Here is a 17,400-nt window from a genome sequence, read left to right on the forward strand (position 1 = left end):
GAGCAGTTGTTAGGGGGTGCAGTGGACTTCAGGCAGGGGGACCTAGGCCCATCCCCCCCCTACCTGTTACAATTGTGCTGCTTAATGCTTAGTTGTCCAACCCCCCCAAACCCACTGTACCCACATGTAGGTGCCCCCATTCACCCCTTAGATTTATAGTAATGGTGTAGACTTGTGGGCAGTGGGTTTTGAGGGGGATTTGGGGGGCTCAACACACAAGGGAAGGGTGCTATGCACCTGGGAGCTCTTTTACCTTTTTTTTTTTTTTGTAAAAGTGCCCCCTAGGGTTCCCGGTTGGTGTCCTGGCATGTGAGGGGGACCAGTGCACTATGACTCCTGGCCCCTCCCACGAACAAATGCCTTGCATTTATTCGTTTTTGAGCTGGGCGCTTTCATTTTCCATTATCACTGAAAAACAAAAACACCCAGCTCACAAATTGTCGAATAAAACATGGACGTCTATTTTTTTCGAAAATACGGTTCGGTCCACCCCTTCAGGGACCCGTTTTTGGAGATAAACGCCCATGGAGATAGACGTTTTCGTTCAATTATGCCCCTCTATATCTACTATAATAAAAAGCACCTCCAACGTTCTGAAGCTGACTCCGTGGCTTCAGTGAAGGGTTTGTAACGGTGTCACATCTCTCTCTGCCCCGTCCTTGCGTCAAAACGTGATGACGTTGAGGGCGGGTAATCAGAAGGCAGGACTGAGGGAACGAACTCACCTCCAACATTCTGAAGCTGACTCCGTGGATGGCCTGGGCTTTCAATAATGACGCCGCTTCGACGGAGCTAATCTGGGGACATAGTACAATCGCTGGGTAGCTGGAGGGGGGAGCAGGGGACAGAGGAGAATCGCAGGGTGGTTGGGGGGGGCAGGGGACACAGGACAATCGCTGGGTAGCTGGAGGGGGGGGGGGGGACAGAGGAGAGAGCATAATTGCTGGGTGGCTGGAGAGGGGCAGGGGAGAGATGACAATCACACACACTCTCTCTCTCACAGACACACTCGCACCCAGTCTCACTCTCTGTCACACACACACACACACTCGCACGGTACTGCTAACCACGCAGAGGGGGAGGGGGTCCTCAGACCTTAGAGGGGGAGGGGGTCCTGAGACCAAAGGGGAGGGGACCCTGAGACCAGAGGGGGAGGGAGGGGGTCCTCAGACCACAGAGGGAGGGGGAAGGTATCTCTGTCACACACACACTCTCTCACAGTCAGTGTCTTTCTCTCTCACTCTCACACAGTCTCTCACAGTATGTCTCACACTGTATCACATTCACTCTCTATGTGTCACACAGTCACTCTCACACACTCTCGGTCTCACACACACTCTCGGTCTCACACACTCAGTCTCATACACTCTCTCAGTCTCACAGAGAGTCTGTGTATCGCACACATACTCTCTCACACACACTCTCTCACACACACAGTATATCTGCGTGAAACACACTCTCTCTCTCACAGTCACTATGTCTCACATACGCACTCGCACACACTCTCATTCTCACACACACACTCTCTCTCTCACAGACACACTCACACCCAGACTCTCTCTCTCTCTGTCACACACACACACTCGCATATTCACTTTCTTTCTCTCACACAGTCACTCTCACACACACTCCGAGGAAAACCTTGCTAGCGCCCGTTTCATTTGTGTCAGAAATGGGCCTTATTTACTAGTCCCCAATAATTTATAAATATATAAGAAGTACCGTATTTTATTTATAGGGTGTCTTACCGGTCGAATCCCTGATGGGGCCAGATCTGTAGACATCTGTGTGCTACTTGGACCATCCTGCCCTACAAATAGAAATACAACTTGCTTTTACCACTTACAGGAAAACTTTTCTCAAAGCCCCCCCCCCCCCTCCCCACTAAATCCTTCTTCAGCTTCAGTCTCTCTAAAATTCTCCTTTGCCATGTATCCCTTGAGCAGTCATGTTTTAAAGAAACAGCATTCCCTGGTACTACTAAATCATAATGTGGATGGAAGGACTCCAACATCTTGAGTCAAGAGTTGACTTATTGCTGTGTGGCATGAATGATTATTCTCTGCCAGCCAAGTACTGCACCATGGGTGATGTCTCTGTTATGAATGGCCTCTTTCTCTATGTGACATCATGTCTAGAAGACATCACATTAACAGAAAGTTTTCATTCTAAAAGTCATTCACCTACATGCACCAACATAAAAACCACTTTCTTTTGAAAGTTTGTTGTCCTCTCTCTTTTATGTTATTCTTAAGAAACAACAGGGTTTCATTCCTCTGGTAAAGGGAGTGATTCAGGGTCTGATCAATTTACAGGTTTGTAAATGACAGAATAAAGAGTCCAAAGCATTTCCACTTACTGAATGTGCATCTTGTGGTAGACAAGAAAAATATGAATGTCCCAAATACCAAATACAAAGCAAAGCCATTCTATGCACTTACCTCCTAAAATTACCTCAGATGCTGATGATGAACTATGAAGTTGGATTCTGGGATCTGCACCATGAAAAAGGGGTGGTGGTGAGAAGGGTGGTGGAGCTGGTGAGGGCAGTTCCTGCAAATACAAACAGCCTTATTAATGCAGCACACTAGTCCCACTCATTAAAAAAGCTGATTTTATAAGGAATTTCCAGAGTCAGGCTAGTGTTGCGGTATCCTGGCTGCCTACTGACAATAAATTTAGTTCAAGTGTCAGTACTGGATCTACTTACCAAGAGTCTTGGGAGCTATTTACCAAGGACAATTATAACCCAGAAATAATTTTCTTCTGCCCTGATATTCGGTGTCAGCCTCTATGTAGGTATCAGCAATGAGTATCTGGGCTCTGGTAATCCTCTGCATGTGGCCAGAATATTTAGCCCACTACATAGCTAGCTAACTGGGTAGTGGGCTGAATATCAGGTTTGGCAGGATGTGCCTCCTGAACCCACAAAGAGCACTCCTCCCTACTCCCTGAGAGCTTATTTCCCTTTTCAATTCTCCAAAAAGCAGATCACCCATCCTATAGACCCTCCCCCCCACCCCCTTGTCCCAGGTCTACCTTCAGGTCCCTGTTGGTCTAATGGTCATTGGTGCTGGAGCAAACCCCACTAGCTCCTGCCCCTGCTAGCTCCAGAGGTAAAATTATGGGCGCAACTTCTCGCAGTACTCTTGCAGTACTACTGCTAGGGGGCACTTCCATATAAGATCAGCCTTCCGTATAATTGCTCTTATATGGAAGGCTGACCCCTAGCAGTAGTACTGCAAGACTACCGCTAGAGGTCGCAGATGCCATTTTACTTTCAGACCTGGCATGGGCAGGAATGAGTGGGGTTTGCTCCTGTCCTAATGACCCACTAGACCACTAGGGACCTGAAGGGGGGAAGGATTCATCAGGATGGGGGACTGCTCTTCGTAGGTCCAGGAGGTCAGTCTGCTTTTGGTGGGGGTAAATGGTGGTGTGGGGGGCAGGGGAAAACAAAAAGAGACATCAGGCTGTTACCCAGTGTTATGTTTTATTAAAAATTTGCTATACCGCTATAGCTAACTAGCAGGTCACAGCGGTTTACAAAATACATAAAAATATAGAAGGTGGAAAAGAACTACATTTTGGATAGGAAAGATCACATGTACTGGCAAAGCCAACACAGTATTAAAGCTAAGAGTAGGAGGAAAATACAGTAGTCAGGCAAAATAACAAGGAGCTAAAAGGTATAACATACAACCTTAGTGTCCATCTTTCTAGGGGGAACTTGAGCATACACTTCACGTAGGGGAACATGCGTAGGTGGTTTCAAAGGCTTCTGCATAAAGCCAGGCCTTTAACACTGGTTTAAAAGCTTTAAATGAAGTCTCAGCACGGATATGAAGAGGAAGTGAGTTCCAAAAAGAGGGTGCAGAATAGAAGGTGGCATGATTTCTGGTGAACTCCAATTTAGTAGACGTAGGACCTGGTAAAACAAGTCGGTGGTCGTTTAAAGAGCGAAGGAGACGTGGTGGGGAATAAGGAATGGTAAATGTGTTCAAATAAAGAGGGAGTCCTACTGTGTGGGCTTTAAAAGTGAGGTACAATAGTTTGAAAATAATCTGTTGGTGAATAGGCAACCAATGAAACTTCTGAAAGAGTGGAGAAACATGGTCCCTATGTTGTGCGTGTCAGAGCAACCTAATTGACATGTTTTGGAGTGACTGAAGCCTTTTTAGAATGAAATGTGTACAGCCCAGATACATGATGTTACAATAGTCTAAGTGAGGGGTCAGCAGTGCAAGAATAAGGGAGTGAAAAATGTCAGTGGGGAAGTAACAGCGGACCGAGCGAAGCTGCCTGAGAATGAAAAACCTTAATTTGCAGACGTTAGAGATTTGGGGGGAAAATGTCAGGTGGGTGTCAAGAATTACTCCCAGATAGAAGGACGACTCCCCCAGTTGGATAGATGATCCAAAGATGTTTAAGGGGGTTTTGGAACTGATAATCTTCCTGTGAACCATCAACAAATCGACTTTTCTTTGTTGAGTATAAGCTTATGGTTGATCAGCCAGCCGGAAATAAGTCTTAAACAGTCATTTAAAGGACCTAGGTTAGGACCAGTGCTTTTTTTGTGCCGGTACGCAACGGTACGGCGTACCGGCACCTTTTTTTGCCCGCCCCGCCCCCTGCGACACTCCGGGCGAGTCCTGCACTTAGTTTTTTTTTTTTTTAAGACTCAGAACGCGCGAACGATGCAGCCGGCAGCGATTGAAAGAGGCTGTTTGGGCTGGCGTCTGCGTCGGAGCTTCCCTCACCCTCTGTGAGTCCCGCGAAACAGGAAGTTGTAACAACGAAGGCGGGACTCGCAGAGGGTGAGGGAAGCTCCGACGCAGACGCCAGCCCAGACAGCCTCTTTCAATCGCTGCCGGCTGCATCGTTCGCACGTTCTGAGTCTTAAAAAAAAAAAAAACTAAGTGTCGCGGGGGGCGGGGGGGGGGGGGAAGGATTGGGGAGAGAGGGAAAGAGGGAAACCAACAGAGGGAAGGATTGGGGAGAGAGGGAAACCAACAGAGGGAAGGATTGGGGAGAGAGGGAAAGAGGGAAACCAACAGAGGGAAGGATTGGGGAGAGAGGGAAACCAACAGAGGGAAGGATTGGGGAGAGAGAGGGAAACCAACAGAGGGAAGGATGGGGAGAGAGAGGGAAAAACAGATGGAAGGATTGGGGAGAGGGGAAAACAGATGGAAGGATGGGGAGAGAGGGAAAAAACGGAAGGATGGGGAGAGAGAGGGAAAACACAGATGGAAGGATTGGGGAGAGAGGGAAAAACAGATGGAAGGATGGGGAGAGAGAGGGAAAACAGATGGAAGGATGGGGAGAGAGAGGGGGAAAAACAGATGGAAGGATGGGGAGAGAGATGGGGAAAACAGATGGAAGGATGGGGAGAGAGAGAGGGAAAATGGAAGGATGGGGAGAGAAAGAGGGAAGACGCTGGATAGAAGAATGCAGAAAGAAATAGGGGAGACACTGGAAGGATGGGGAGAGAAAGCAGAGCTGCTGGATGGAAAAGGGGAATAGAGAAAGACTGGAGAATAAGAGGAAGGGGCATGGGGAGAACAAGGGTGAGGAAAAGATGAAAAGCCACAGGTAGATGAAGGAAATTAAAGAATGGATAGTAAGAATGAATTAAATCTGGACAGAGAGAGAGCCTGAAAAATATTGAAGAAAGCAAAGAAAAAGGAGACAAAAATGACAAATGGCACAGAAGAGTTAAGCGAAAACAAAGGAAAGCAGAATCACAGACTGGGACCAATATGGAAAGAAAAACAGTCACCAGACAACAAAGGTAGAAAAAAATAATTTTATTTTCATTTTAGTGTTTGTAATATGTCCAATTTGAGAATTTACATTGGCTGTCTTATTTTGCACTGGGTATACTGGAGCTGTAAGAGCTTACAGAGATTATTTATCATGAAAAAAAATCACATTATTTTTTTCTCCTATAGTACTATAATATTTTCAATGATGTCTGTTTATATGCGCCATGGCTGGTATAGGGTGTGTGGTTAATGTGGGTGTGGCTATCATAGGGGTGGAGCCATATGTGGTGACCCCGCCCATAATAAGTACCGGCACCTTTTTTTCTACAAAAAAAGCACTGGTTAGGACTGAAAGGATCAGTTGGGTAAAGAAGAAGAATATCGTCCACACAGAAGTGAAAAGACACAGTGGACTGAATAACGGTAGCAAAGGAGCTCAGGAATAGGTTAAAGAGAAGAGGAGCAGGAACAGAGCTATGGGGGCACCTCGTTTTAAAGAGTGACTAGGTGCAATGGAGGAAGGAGTGGTAACTCTAAAGGATCTATCTTCGAGAAAAGATGAAAACCATGAAAGAACTGTGCCAGAAATTCCTAAGGTGGAAAGACAATGAATCAGAAGTGAATGATCAAGTAGATCAAACGCTGTGGAGAGATCCATGGAGATGGCAAGAACCATCATGTGGTTATCTAATCAGGTATAGATCTTATTCAGCAAGGACTGTCTCAGTACTATGATGCGACCTAAAACCAGATTGTTTGGGATGAAGGGCTAGTGGGTGCCGGCTTATATTCAATGCAGCACTCGCATAGCTAAACAGCCTCAGTTAGGACTACCTTTTGGGCCTTATATAGAATCCAGGACTGCCTTTGGTGCATTATATAGAATCTGGGACTGCCTTTAGTGCATTATACAGAGTCCGAGACTGCCTTTGGTGCATTATATAGAATCCGGGACTGCCTTTAGTGCATTATATAGAGTCCAAGACTGCCTTTTGTGCCTTATATAGAGTCCGAGACTGCCTTTTGTGCCTTATATAGAATCAAGGACTGCTTTTAGTGCATTATATAGAATCCGGGATTGCCTTTCATGACGTCCTAACTGGCTGCTTAGCTATGCAAGCACAGCACTGAATATGGCCCACGTCCACATAACTGGACTGAATCCGTACTAACCAGGCAATACCTAGGTGGTTAGAGTTGATATTCAGTGTGTTTTAAGCAGGCAGGAGCTTCTCCTGCCTGCTTAAATCATGTTGGATAATTAACCCCTTAGTGCAATTTTCAGTATAATTTATGCACTCAACCCTAGCAAATTTTCAGAGGCTAATTTACGATCATAACTCTCAGTTAGGAGCATAAATCCTTTGAATATCGGGTTCTCCTGTTACTACCTTAAAGATCCTATGCACTTGTCCCAAGCTCTCTTGAATTCAGATACTGTTTTCGTCTCCACCACTTCCACCGGGAAGCCATTCCATGAATTCACCACTCTTTCCGTGAAGATTACTTCTGAGTCTGTCCCCTTTTACCTTCATCCTTTGCCTCCTTGTTCCACAGCTTCCTTTCAATTGAGACTCACCTCCTATGCATTTATGCCACATAGATATTTAAATGTCTCTATCATATCTCCCCTCCCGCCTTTCTTCCAAAGCATACATATTGAGATCTTTAAGTCTGTCCCCATACACTTTATGACGAAGACCACTGACCATTTTATTAGCTGCCCTCTGGACAGACTCCATCCTGTTTATACCTTTTTGAAGGTTTGGTGTCCAGAATTGTACACAATATTCTAAGCAAGGTCTCACTAGAGTGTTATACAGGGGCATCATCACCTCCTTTTTCTTACTGGTCATTCCTCTCCCTATGCACCCTTCTAGCTTTCGCCATCGTCTTTTCTACCTGAAAAGGACTGTCCTGTGAATAAACTGTCTCAAGTCAAGTAGAGGAAATTGAATGGCTCTTTATAAAGTACTTTTATATATTGCTGGAAAAATTAAGACACTCTTGGAAATGACATTAAAAGATGTATAATTAAAGAGATTGTTCTATGATCTAGATTCTAAATGGGTTTTTTCCCCCTTTAAAAGACTGCTTTTGAGAACTACACAACTGGCAACTTGAAGCTTTTGTCTAAGGTGTTCAAAGTTATTAGCTAACATCTGCCGATTTGCTGTTTTGGTGTGTAGACTATACTTAAATATACGATCCTCAATGAATAATGGTAGGATCTGAAATGCATCCTACTGAAATCTCTTCAGAAGGAAAACGGCCTCAAAGAGCTCACGGATATCTCGTATCTACAGAGCTTAATCAGATCTAACTGATCCTCTCTTCATCACTGGCCGTAAAAAAACCTTCAATAGAGGAGTACTGCTTGACCACAAATAATTCCACTATAATGGTTCTGCAGTCTCTCTATAGAATAAAGGCTCAAAAAAACAACAACAGACCTTACTACCATCTGGCGAGCATTTAATAATCAAAAGGCACTTATCTTCATTTTCAAGAGCCCATCAATATGTGCTGTGCTAATACACCAGCATCGAGTCTGTGTATAGCGGCTCCTCTGCTCTCGCTTGCAGCGATATATACCCTCTAGCCCCAAGCCGACGGTGGCCAGCGTTTCACTTCTGCATCAGGGTCTTGGAAACTGGGTAATGCTGGATGTAGCCATAACTATTCACTGTACAATGTCATTTACGTTTTGGTGTGTATACATTTTGTACTGTAGCAGATGCTTTAATTGTTTTTATTATGGCTGTTACATGGTCAGTAATTAGAAACTGTAGTCTATAAAAATTTTTAAATGAATGTTTAAAAAGTCTTATGATTCTCTGAAGGAGCCTGAGAAATGTACTCTTTCCTCCAAGAAATAAACCCAGTGATGATTTAGGGGTTATAACATTATAGGACTAATTTCAACAAATGTTTTCTTATCTTTCTTCATTACTGAAACTTTTACCCTATTTCAGCTATCCAACAACCGGTCAGTCAAATTTAAGCTGGATAATTGTGACTCCACTGTATTTCCTTTGTGTATCAAAATGTTTTATTTCTGATAAGCTCTGTGGGAGGACCTAGTTTTATGTCCAGATGTTTCATTTAATTACTATTTGCTGTTGTTTTTGATCTAACCTGTGACAGCAACTACTGAAGACTTGAGCACTTTGAGACCATTTTGCATGAAAAGGTTTTACTGAATTATAGGAGAATATACCAGATGCAGGCTTTTGACACTCAGGGATATACCACCTCTAAGCTTATGGCTGAAGAAGTTCCACAAACAAAACATCTCACTATGGTCATCCCCCCATTAACGCACACAAAAAAAATCTATTTTTCGTTTCGGATTTGCAGAGGGGAAATTGTTCCATTTATCCTTTTTGTTTTTAGTGCACACTGTTCCTTTTTAATATGCAGCAATACAATAAAATGTGCTACCATGAAACAAAAATGACTGAAATATAAACCCACTTCCCTAGAGTCCATTTCCATTTAGTCACTGCCTCCAAACACAAAGATCTCAACCCTCAGCACCAGGGACTGCCAGTCTCTGAAGTAAGATTAGAAGAATTGATGCTCATATTAAAGGGGCGATCAAGGAGGACAAAGCCGTAGCGGAGAAATTAAATGAATTCTTTGCTTCGGTCTTCACCGAGGAGGATTTGGGGGGGACACCGGTGCCGGAAAGAATATTTGAAGCGGGGGAGTCGGAGAAACTAAACAAATTCTCTGTAACCTTGGAGGATGTAATGGGTCAGTTCAGCAAGCTGAAGAGTAGTAAATCACCGGGACCTGATGGTATTCATCCCAGAGTATTAATAGAACTAAAAAATGAACTTGCGGAGCTACTGTTAGAAATATGCAATCTGTCCCTAAAATCGAGTGTAGTACCGGAAGACTGGAGGGTAGCCAATGTTACTCCGATTTTTAAGAAGGGTTCCAGAGGAGATCCGGGAAATTATAGACCGGTGAGTCTGACGTCGGTGCCGGGCAAGATGGTGGAGGCTATTATTAAGAATAAAATTGCAGAGCATATACAAAAACATGGACTGATGAGACAAAGTCAGCACGGATTTAGTGAAGGGAAGTCTTGCCTCACCAATCTAATGCATTTTTTTGAGGGGGTAAGCAAACATGTGGACAATGGGGAGCCGGTTGATATTGTATATCTGGATTTTCAGAAGGCGTTTGACAAAGTGCCGCACGAAAGACTCCTGAAGAAATTGCAGAGTCATGGAATCGGAGGTAGGGTATTATTATGGATTAAGAACTGGTTGAAAGATAGGAAGCAGAGAGTAGGATTGCGTGGCCAGTATTCTCAGTGGAGGAGGGTAGTTAGTGGGGTCCCGCAGGGGTCTGTGCTGGGTCCGTTGCTTTTTAATGTATTTATAAATGACCTAGAGATGGGAATAACTAGTGAGGTAATTAAATTCGCCGATGACACAAAATTATTCAGGGTCGTCAAGTCGCAGGAGGAATGTGAACGATTACAGGAGGACCTTGCGAGACTGGGAGAATGGGCGTGCAAGTGGCAGATGAAGTTCAATGTTGACAAGTGCAAAGTGATGCATGTGGGTAAGAGGAACCCGAATTATAGCTACGTCTTGCAAGGTTCCGCGTTAGGAGTTACGGATCAAGAAAGGGATCTGGGTGTCGTCGTCGATGATACGCTGAAACCTTCTGCTCAGTGTGCTGCTGCGGCTAGGAAAGCGAATAGAATGTTGGGTGTTATTAGGAAGGGTATGGAGTCCAGGTGTGCGGATGTTATAATGCCGTTGTATCGCTCCATGGTGCGACCGCACCTGGAGTATTGTGTTCAGTACTGGTCTCCGTATCTCAAAAAAGATATAGTAGAATTGGAAAAGGTACAGCGAAGGGCGACGAAAATGATAGTGGGGATGGGACGACTTTCCTATGAAGAGAGGCTGAGAAGGCTAGGGCTTTTCAGCTTGGAGAAGAGACGGCTGAGGGGAGATATGATAGAAGTGTATAAAATAATGAGTGGAATGGATCGGGTGGATGTGAAGCGACTGTTCACGCTATCCAAAAATACTAGGACTAGAGGGCATGAGTTGAAGCTACAGTGTGGTAAATTTAAAACGAATCGGAGAAAATTTTTCTTCACCCAACGTGTAATTAGACTCTGGAATTCGTTGCCGGAGAACGTGGTACGGGCGGTTAGCTTGACGGAGTTTAAAAAGGGTTAGATAGATTCCTAAAGGACAAGTCCATAGACCGCTATTAAATGGACTTGGAAAAATTCCGCATTTTTAGGTATAACTTGTCTGGAATGTTTTTACGTTTGGGGAGCGTGCCAGGTGCCCTTGACCTGGATTGGCCACTGTCGGTGACAGGATGCTGGGCTAGATGGACCTTTGGTCTTTCCCAGTATGGCACTACTTATGTACTTATGTACTTATATTTGTTTTATCCTAGCAAACGTGGTACAGAATTGGGCAAGTTGTGACCTGCATGCAGAAGGCTTTCAGACATTTATTTATACATCAAGGTTAGGATATGGGTTGCAGTCCTGTGGAATCAGGCATTGCTCGGAGGAATGAGTGGGGGTGGGAAGGACCTAGACTAGTTCAAATGGCCTAATTAAAGGCTGGTAGGAGGCAGTCCTAGGTATTACTGGGGAAAAGGAGTACCACTTGCTTTATTTAACACTTCTATTTTGCATTTACCTGGGACTGTGACACAGGTGGTCTGAGGAAGTGGAACATTAATGTTTACTCAGACCATGCTAGGGGGTAGTCTGAGGAGAGCATTAAATGGAGGGAACATATACAGCACAGAGCAGATAGTGCTCATGGCAGTTATTGGTCAACTGTTATAAAACAAATACAAATACAGTAAATACTACAACAAATATAGATTTCTTAACAGATTTTAATTTTTCTGTCTTATCGGCTGGTGGCAGCACAACTGCTATGGCCACTCTTTTCCACAAAACAAAAAAATATTGCATTTCCTCTGCTATAAATGTTGGTTGTAAAAAGCTATGTGATGTTTTGGGGTTAAAGGAGGGTGGTGGTGCTGGGGGGGGGGTGGGGTTGTTGGGTATGCCGTATGCCGGCTAGTGAGTGCTGCATGCCTGGGTTAAGTGAGATATGTTGAACAAGAACCAAAACTACTACTGCTACACTAGCATAGCTAACGATAATTTAACCACACATTATTAAGTCATATGTGGAAGTTTTTACTTCTGCATTTCTTTTTTACTTTCTATTTATTTTTCTTAAGAGTACCCTCAGCAAAAACCACTGTTTTCGGGCAATTACGTTTCTATTGCTGAGTGGCATAGCACTTCTTTCATCGGGCTACTCTCTTTTTTCATTTTGTGTACGTGCTATTATATATCAAGTAGTGCTACAACTCAGAATATAAATAAATCAAGAAAATAAAAAAACCAGACCCATCTTCATGACATTGTTAAAAGATACATTCACCAATAAAAACAGGACATGAAACTCTGTTTAATGATTCCCCACCAGGCTACAGTCTCAGATAATAGTGCTCCACTCGATGTTCTCATTAAACCAAGGCGGAATCCCATTTTTTGAAACCAGTTTTTTACACAGTGCCAAAGATTCATAAAGATCTTTGTAATCTACCTGGGCGCCCTATAGTGTCATTAACCGGCACCATCTTGGAACCATTATCCAAATTTATGGACCATTTTTTGCAACCGTGTGTCAAAAAAGCCAAATCATATATCCAGGATATGGCTCATTTTTTGAGATGTCTGATGGATATTGAGGATGTGACTGCAGAAGCGCTTCTTGTGACACTGGATATTGAATCATTGTATTCAAATATCCCTCAAGAAGCAGCCCTAACTATTGTAGAACGAACATTAGGCACAAGCTCGCAGGGTGAGAGAATTCCAACCACAGTCTTAGTGTCCTTGGCTCAATTAGTATTGAAAAAGAACTACTTTATGTTTGATTCCCAATTTTTTCTTCAGACGAAAGGTGTTACCATGGGACAGCAGTTGCCCCCAGTGTGGCAAACTTGTATGTCAGTGATTTCGAGGAACGTCATCTCTATAACACTGACTGGTTTATTAACATCTCACACTGGCACCGTTTTATAGATGACATATTTTTTATTTGGAATTCGACCGAACAGCATTTGTTTTTATTTTTGGGTTGGTTAAACAGAGTGGTTCCGTGTTTGAAATTCACCATGACCAAAAATGACATGAATATTGCTTTCCTTGATACTTGGATTTATAAAGCACATGGACAATTACATACCACTGTTTATCATAAACCCACAGATCGTAACACCTTATTGTCATTTAACAGTCATCATCCTCATAGATTAAAATGGTCCTTGCCTGTTGGTCAATTTCTACGTTTACGTAGAATATGAACTACAGACGAGACATTTAAACAACAGGCTAAAGAGCTGACATCTAGACTTCAGGAACAGGGCTGTTCACACGGTTGTATCTGCTAAGTGTACAAGAGAGCGTGGTATGCACAGCGATCCTTATTATTGTTGGCCAAACCAAAAGAACAAATGGACAAACTGGTTTGTGTGCTGGGATTTTTCACTTTGGCTCCTAAAGTAGCCCATTTATTGCATAAACATTGGCAAGTTCTTACATTTCACCTTACTTTCATGCAACATCCATGTATTGCATATATACGAGGCCGCAATTTAAAAGATAATCTGGTTCATACTTCTCTTATTCAGTACAATCAGCAGACCAAGGAAGGTCAACACAAACCTTGCGGGGAGTGTCAGTTTTGCTCCCAAACTAGGGTTATGCAGCAATGGACACACTTTGGGACACAGCAGACATTTACATTGAGTCATTTTACTACATGTCAATCATCATTTGTAGTGTATATAATTCAATGTCTGTGCCATTTGTACTATGTACGGCGTACCATAAGATGAGAATTTGCCTGACAGAACATAAAAGTCGTTTAGTAACAAGAAATCTTACAGCCCCTCTTGTGACCATTGTTTACAGTTCAATCACAAGTTTTCTGAATTACAGTGGTTTATTATAGATCATGTTCTTGCAACTCTGTTTTAACTCGCTGGGAACAGGGGTGGATTTATAAATTACAGACTATCAGCCCACAAGGTTTGAATGAGAACATCAAGTGAAGCACTATTATCTGAGACTGTAGCCTGGTGGGGAATCATTAAACAGAGTTTCAGGTCCTGTTTTTATTGGTGAATGAATCTTTTAACAACATCATGAAGATGGGTCTGTATGTGCACCATCAGTATACAAACAGCGTTGTACAACATTTAAATATACAAAAAAAGTTTTTTCATTATGTAGTGACATCATGAGAATGATTTCCGGTTCCTGCCTCAAGACGGGCGCATTTATAAGCTACAGTAGTGAACATGGTGAATGTCGCACATATTGTTTTGTCAAGAGAAGACGGTTTTAACCCAAGTCCCTGAGGAAAGACTTCTGAAACCCGCGAAGTCGGGCGTTTTCAGGGGAAGGCAGTCAGAGACTCAATAGTGGTTGTGGTACCTTGAATGAGTGAAGCAAGGACTCAGTGAGAATGCTGATAAAACGTTAAAAGATAAGTTCACATTTTTTTGATTTTCTTGATTTATTTATATTCTGAGTTGTAGCACTACTTGATATGTAATAGCACGTACACAAAATGAAAAAAGAGAATAGCCCGATGAAAGAAGTGCTATGCCACTTGGCAATAGAAAAGTAATTGCCTGAAATCAGTGATTTTTGCTGAGGGTACTCTTAATAAAAATAAATAGAAAGCAGTGCCGTAGCGAGGGCAGCTGACACCCGGGGCGGGTCGCTGCTGCACACCCCCACCCCCCCAGGGTGCAGCGCGGCGCACCCTCCCCCCTCTGGAGCGCACCCCCCCCCATCGGGAGCGTGTACCTACATCCGAAGGCGGCGAGGGATTGGCGGGAGGGCCGATCCGCCCCGACTGCACATTGCTGGGAGCTGTGAACAGGAAGTAACCTGTTCCGGGGCAGAGAGAGCAGTGAACCAGCGGAGCTGACACCCCACCCCAGCGGTGTGCACTCGGGGCGGACCGCCCCACTGCCCCCCCTTCCTACACCACTGATAGAAAGTAAAAAAGAAATGCACAAGTAAATACTTCCACATATGACTTAATAATGTGTGGTTAAATTATCGTTAGCTATTCTAGTGTAGCAGTAGTAGTCTTGGTTCTTGTTCAACATATTTGATTTTTTTTTACCAAAGATTGTGGGATTTTTTTGTGAATATCCTGGGTTAAGTGAGAAGCATCACAAATAGAAAGGTACCTGATTCAGTTCCGACCCATCATTTACAATTTCTTCCACCATCAGAGAGGGGAAGACTCCAACCTGGCCATTGAATTCCCCTTTCCAGAAGCCATCATCTATGCCTCCTTCTTCCTTCTGCAGGACTTGGATTATTGCTCCTTCGGGAAATGTGAGTTCCTCAGCACTTTGGCCTTCATAATCATACAGGGCTCTAGCCAAACACTCTAAAGAGGTGAAAGGAGAGGGGGATAAATACGTGGTCATATGAAAACAGTTACGGAAATGCTGGTTCTCTTTGTAGAGCTTGGGAAAGAAAGAGCAACAGGGTTTGGGGCACAAGGGTCTCACTAATCTTCCCCATCCTGACAAATGATGGAAAAAGAATGGAGCAGCTCTGCAAGATTCTTAATCTGGTCCACACAGATGCTAGGAGTGGAAGAGCTGCTACAAAGATGTGAGAAACAAACCAGAAGAAACTTCTACCTATTAAAAAAGAGTGCATTCCATGTTGTTGCTTATAAAAATTGTCCAGAAATATATTTTCATAGAAGTATATGCTATGAACACATCGTGTGAACTTTTACACAGTATCCCTCTCATTCTATAATTCAGCAATACATTTCACACTTACCCCCGGATTCTATATAAGGCGCGGCAAGTAGCGTGTGACCAATCTATGCACGCTACTCAACTAAGAAGGCAATTAGTGATAATTGGTCAATAACAACCCATTATCACTAATTGGCAATAATTGGAATTTACGTGTGCATCTTTTTAGGCCTATTCTAAAAAGAGGCGTGTGTAAATTCCAATGTGCATAGTTGAAAAGGGGTCAAGGCTGTGGAAGGAGTGTGGGCATGTCTGGGGTTTCAATCACATTTACATGTATTCTTATAGAATTTGGGGGAATGCGCATACATTTAGGCACAGGTATTTACAAAAGGTTTTCAGTGGCGTAAATGGCTGCGTCTAAGTGTACGCATGTTGAGGGGCTTATGCGCTATTCTATAAACTGTGTCTTTCTGTACATAAGAACATAAGAGTAACATAGTAACATAGTAACATAGTAACATAGTAGATGACGGCAGAAAAAGACCTGCACGGTCCATCTAGTCTGCCCACGATAAACTCATATGTGTATACCTTACCTTGATTTGTACCTGTCTTTTTCAGGGCACAGACCGTATAAGTCTGTGCAGCAGTATTTCCCGCCTCCCAACCACCAGTCCCGCCTCCCATCACCGGCTCCGGCACAGACCCCGTATAAGTCTGCCCTCCCCCATCCTAGCCTCTCAACCACCAACCCCTCTTCCCCCCGCCACCCAATTTCAGCTAAGCTTCTGTGGATCCATTCCTTCTGCACAGGATTCCTTTATGCCTGTCCCACGCATGCTTGAATTCCGTTACTGTTTTCATCTCCACCACCTCCCGCGGGAGGGCATTCCAAGCGTTCACCACCCTCTCCGTGAAGAAATACTTCCTGACATCTTTCCTGAGTCTGCCCCCCTTCAATCTCATTTCATGTCCTCTCGTTCTACCGCCTTCCCATCTCCGGAAAAGATTCGTTTGCGGATTAATACCTTTCAAATATTTGAACGTCTGTATCATATCACCCCTGTTCCTCCTTTCCTCCAGAGTATACATGTTCAGGTCAGCAAGTCTCTCTTCATACTTCTTGGAACGCAACTCCCATACCATCCTCGTAGCTTTTCTTTGTACTACTTCCATTTTTTTAACATCCTTCGCAAGGTACGGCCTCCAAAACTGAACACAATACTCCAGGTGGGGCCTCACCAACGTCTTATACAGGGGCATTAAAACCTCCTTTTTTCTGCTGGTCACACCTCTCTCTATACAGCCTAGCAACCTTCTCGCTACGGCCACCGCTTTGTCGCACTGTTTCATCGCCTTTAGGTCCTCAGATACTATCACCCCAAGATCCCTCTCCCCGTCCGTGTCTATCAGGCTCTCCCCACCTAACACATATGCCTCCCTTGGATTTCTACTCCCTAAGTGCATCACTTTGCATTTCTTCGCATTGAATTTTAATTGCCAAACGTTAGACCATTTTTCCAGCTTCTTCAGATCTTTTTTCATGTTTTCCACTCCCTCCGGAGTGTCCACTCTGTTGCAAATCTTGGTGTCATCCGCAAAAAGGCAAACTTTACCTTGTAACCCTTCGGCAATGTCACTCACAAATATATTGAACAGAATGGGCCCCAGCACCGATCCCTGAGGCACTCCACTACTCACCTTTCCCTCCTCCGAGCAAACTCCATTCACTACCACCCTCTGGCGTCTGCCCGTCAACCAGTTCCTAATCCAGTTCACCACTTCGGGTCCTATCTTCAGCCCTTCTAGT

At 43.9% G+C, this 17,400-nt stretch overlaps 1 protein-coding gene across 1 annotated transcript in view; it reads right to left on the minus strand.

The window, feature by feature from the left end:
• The window catches only part of FCHSD1 (FCH and double SH3 domains 1), a 151,580-nt gene that overhangs the window by 18,532 nt on the left and 115,648 nt on the right, over window positions 1–17,400 (minus strand). Inside the window, exons 17-19 of the mRNA XM_030213572.1 lie at window positions 15,057–15,262; window positions 2,442–2,553; window positions 1,749–1,810 (exon numbers count right to left, since the gene is read on the minus strand). Of these exons, the coding sequence (XP_030069432.1) occupies window positions 1,749–1,810; window positions 2,442–2,553; window positions 15,057–15,262 (380 nt within the window). The remainder of the gene's footprint in view (window positions 1–1,748; window positions 1,811–2,441; window positions 2,554–15,056; window positions 15,263–17,400) is intronic.

The sequence above is a fragment of the Microcaecilia unicolor genome, chromosome 8 (genome assembly GCF_901765095.1).
Source record: "Microcaecilia unicolor chromosome 8, aMicUni1.1, whole genome shotgun sequence".
NCBI classification, from domain to species: domain Eukaryota; kingdom Metazoa; phylum Chordata; class Amphibia; order Gymnophiona; family Siphonopidae; genus Microcaecilia; species Microcaecilia unicolor.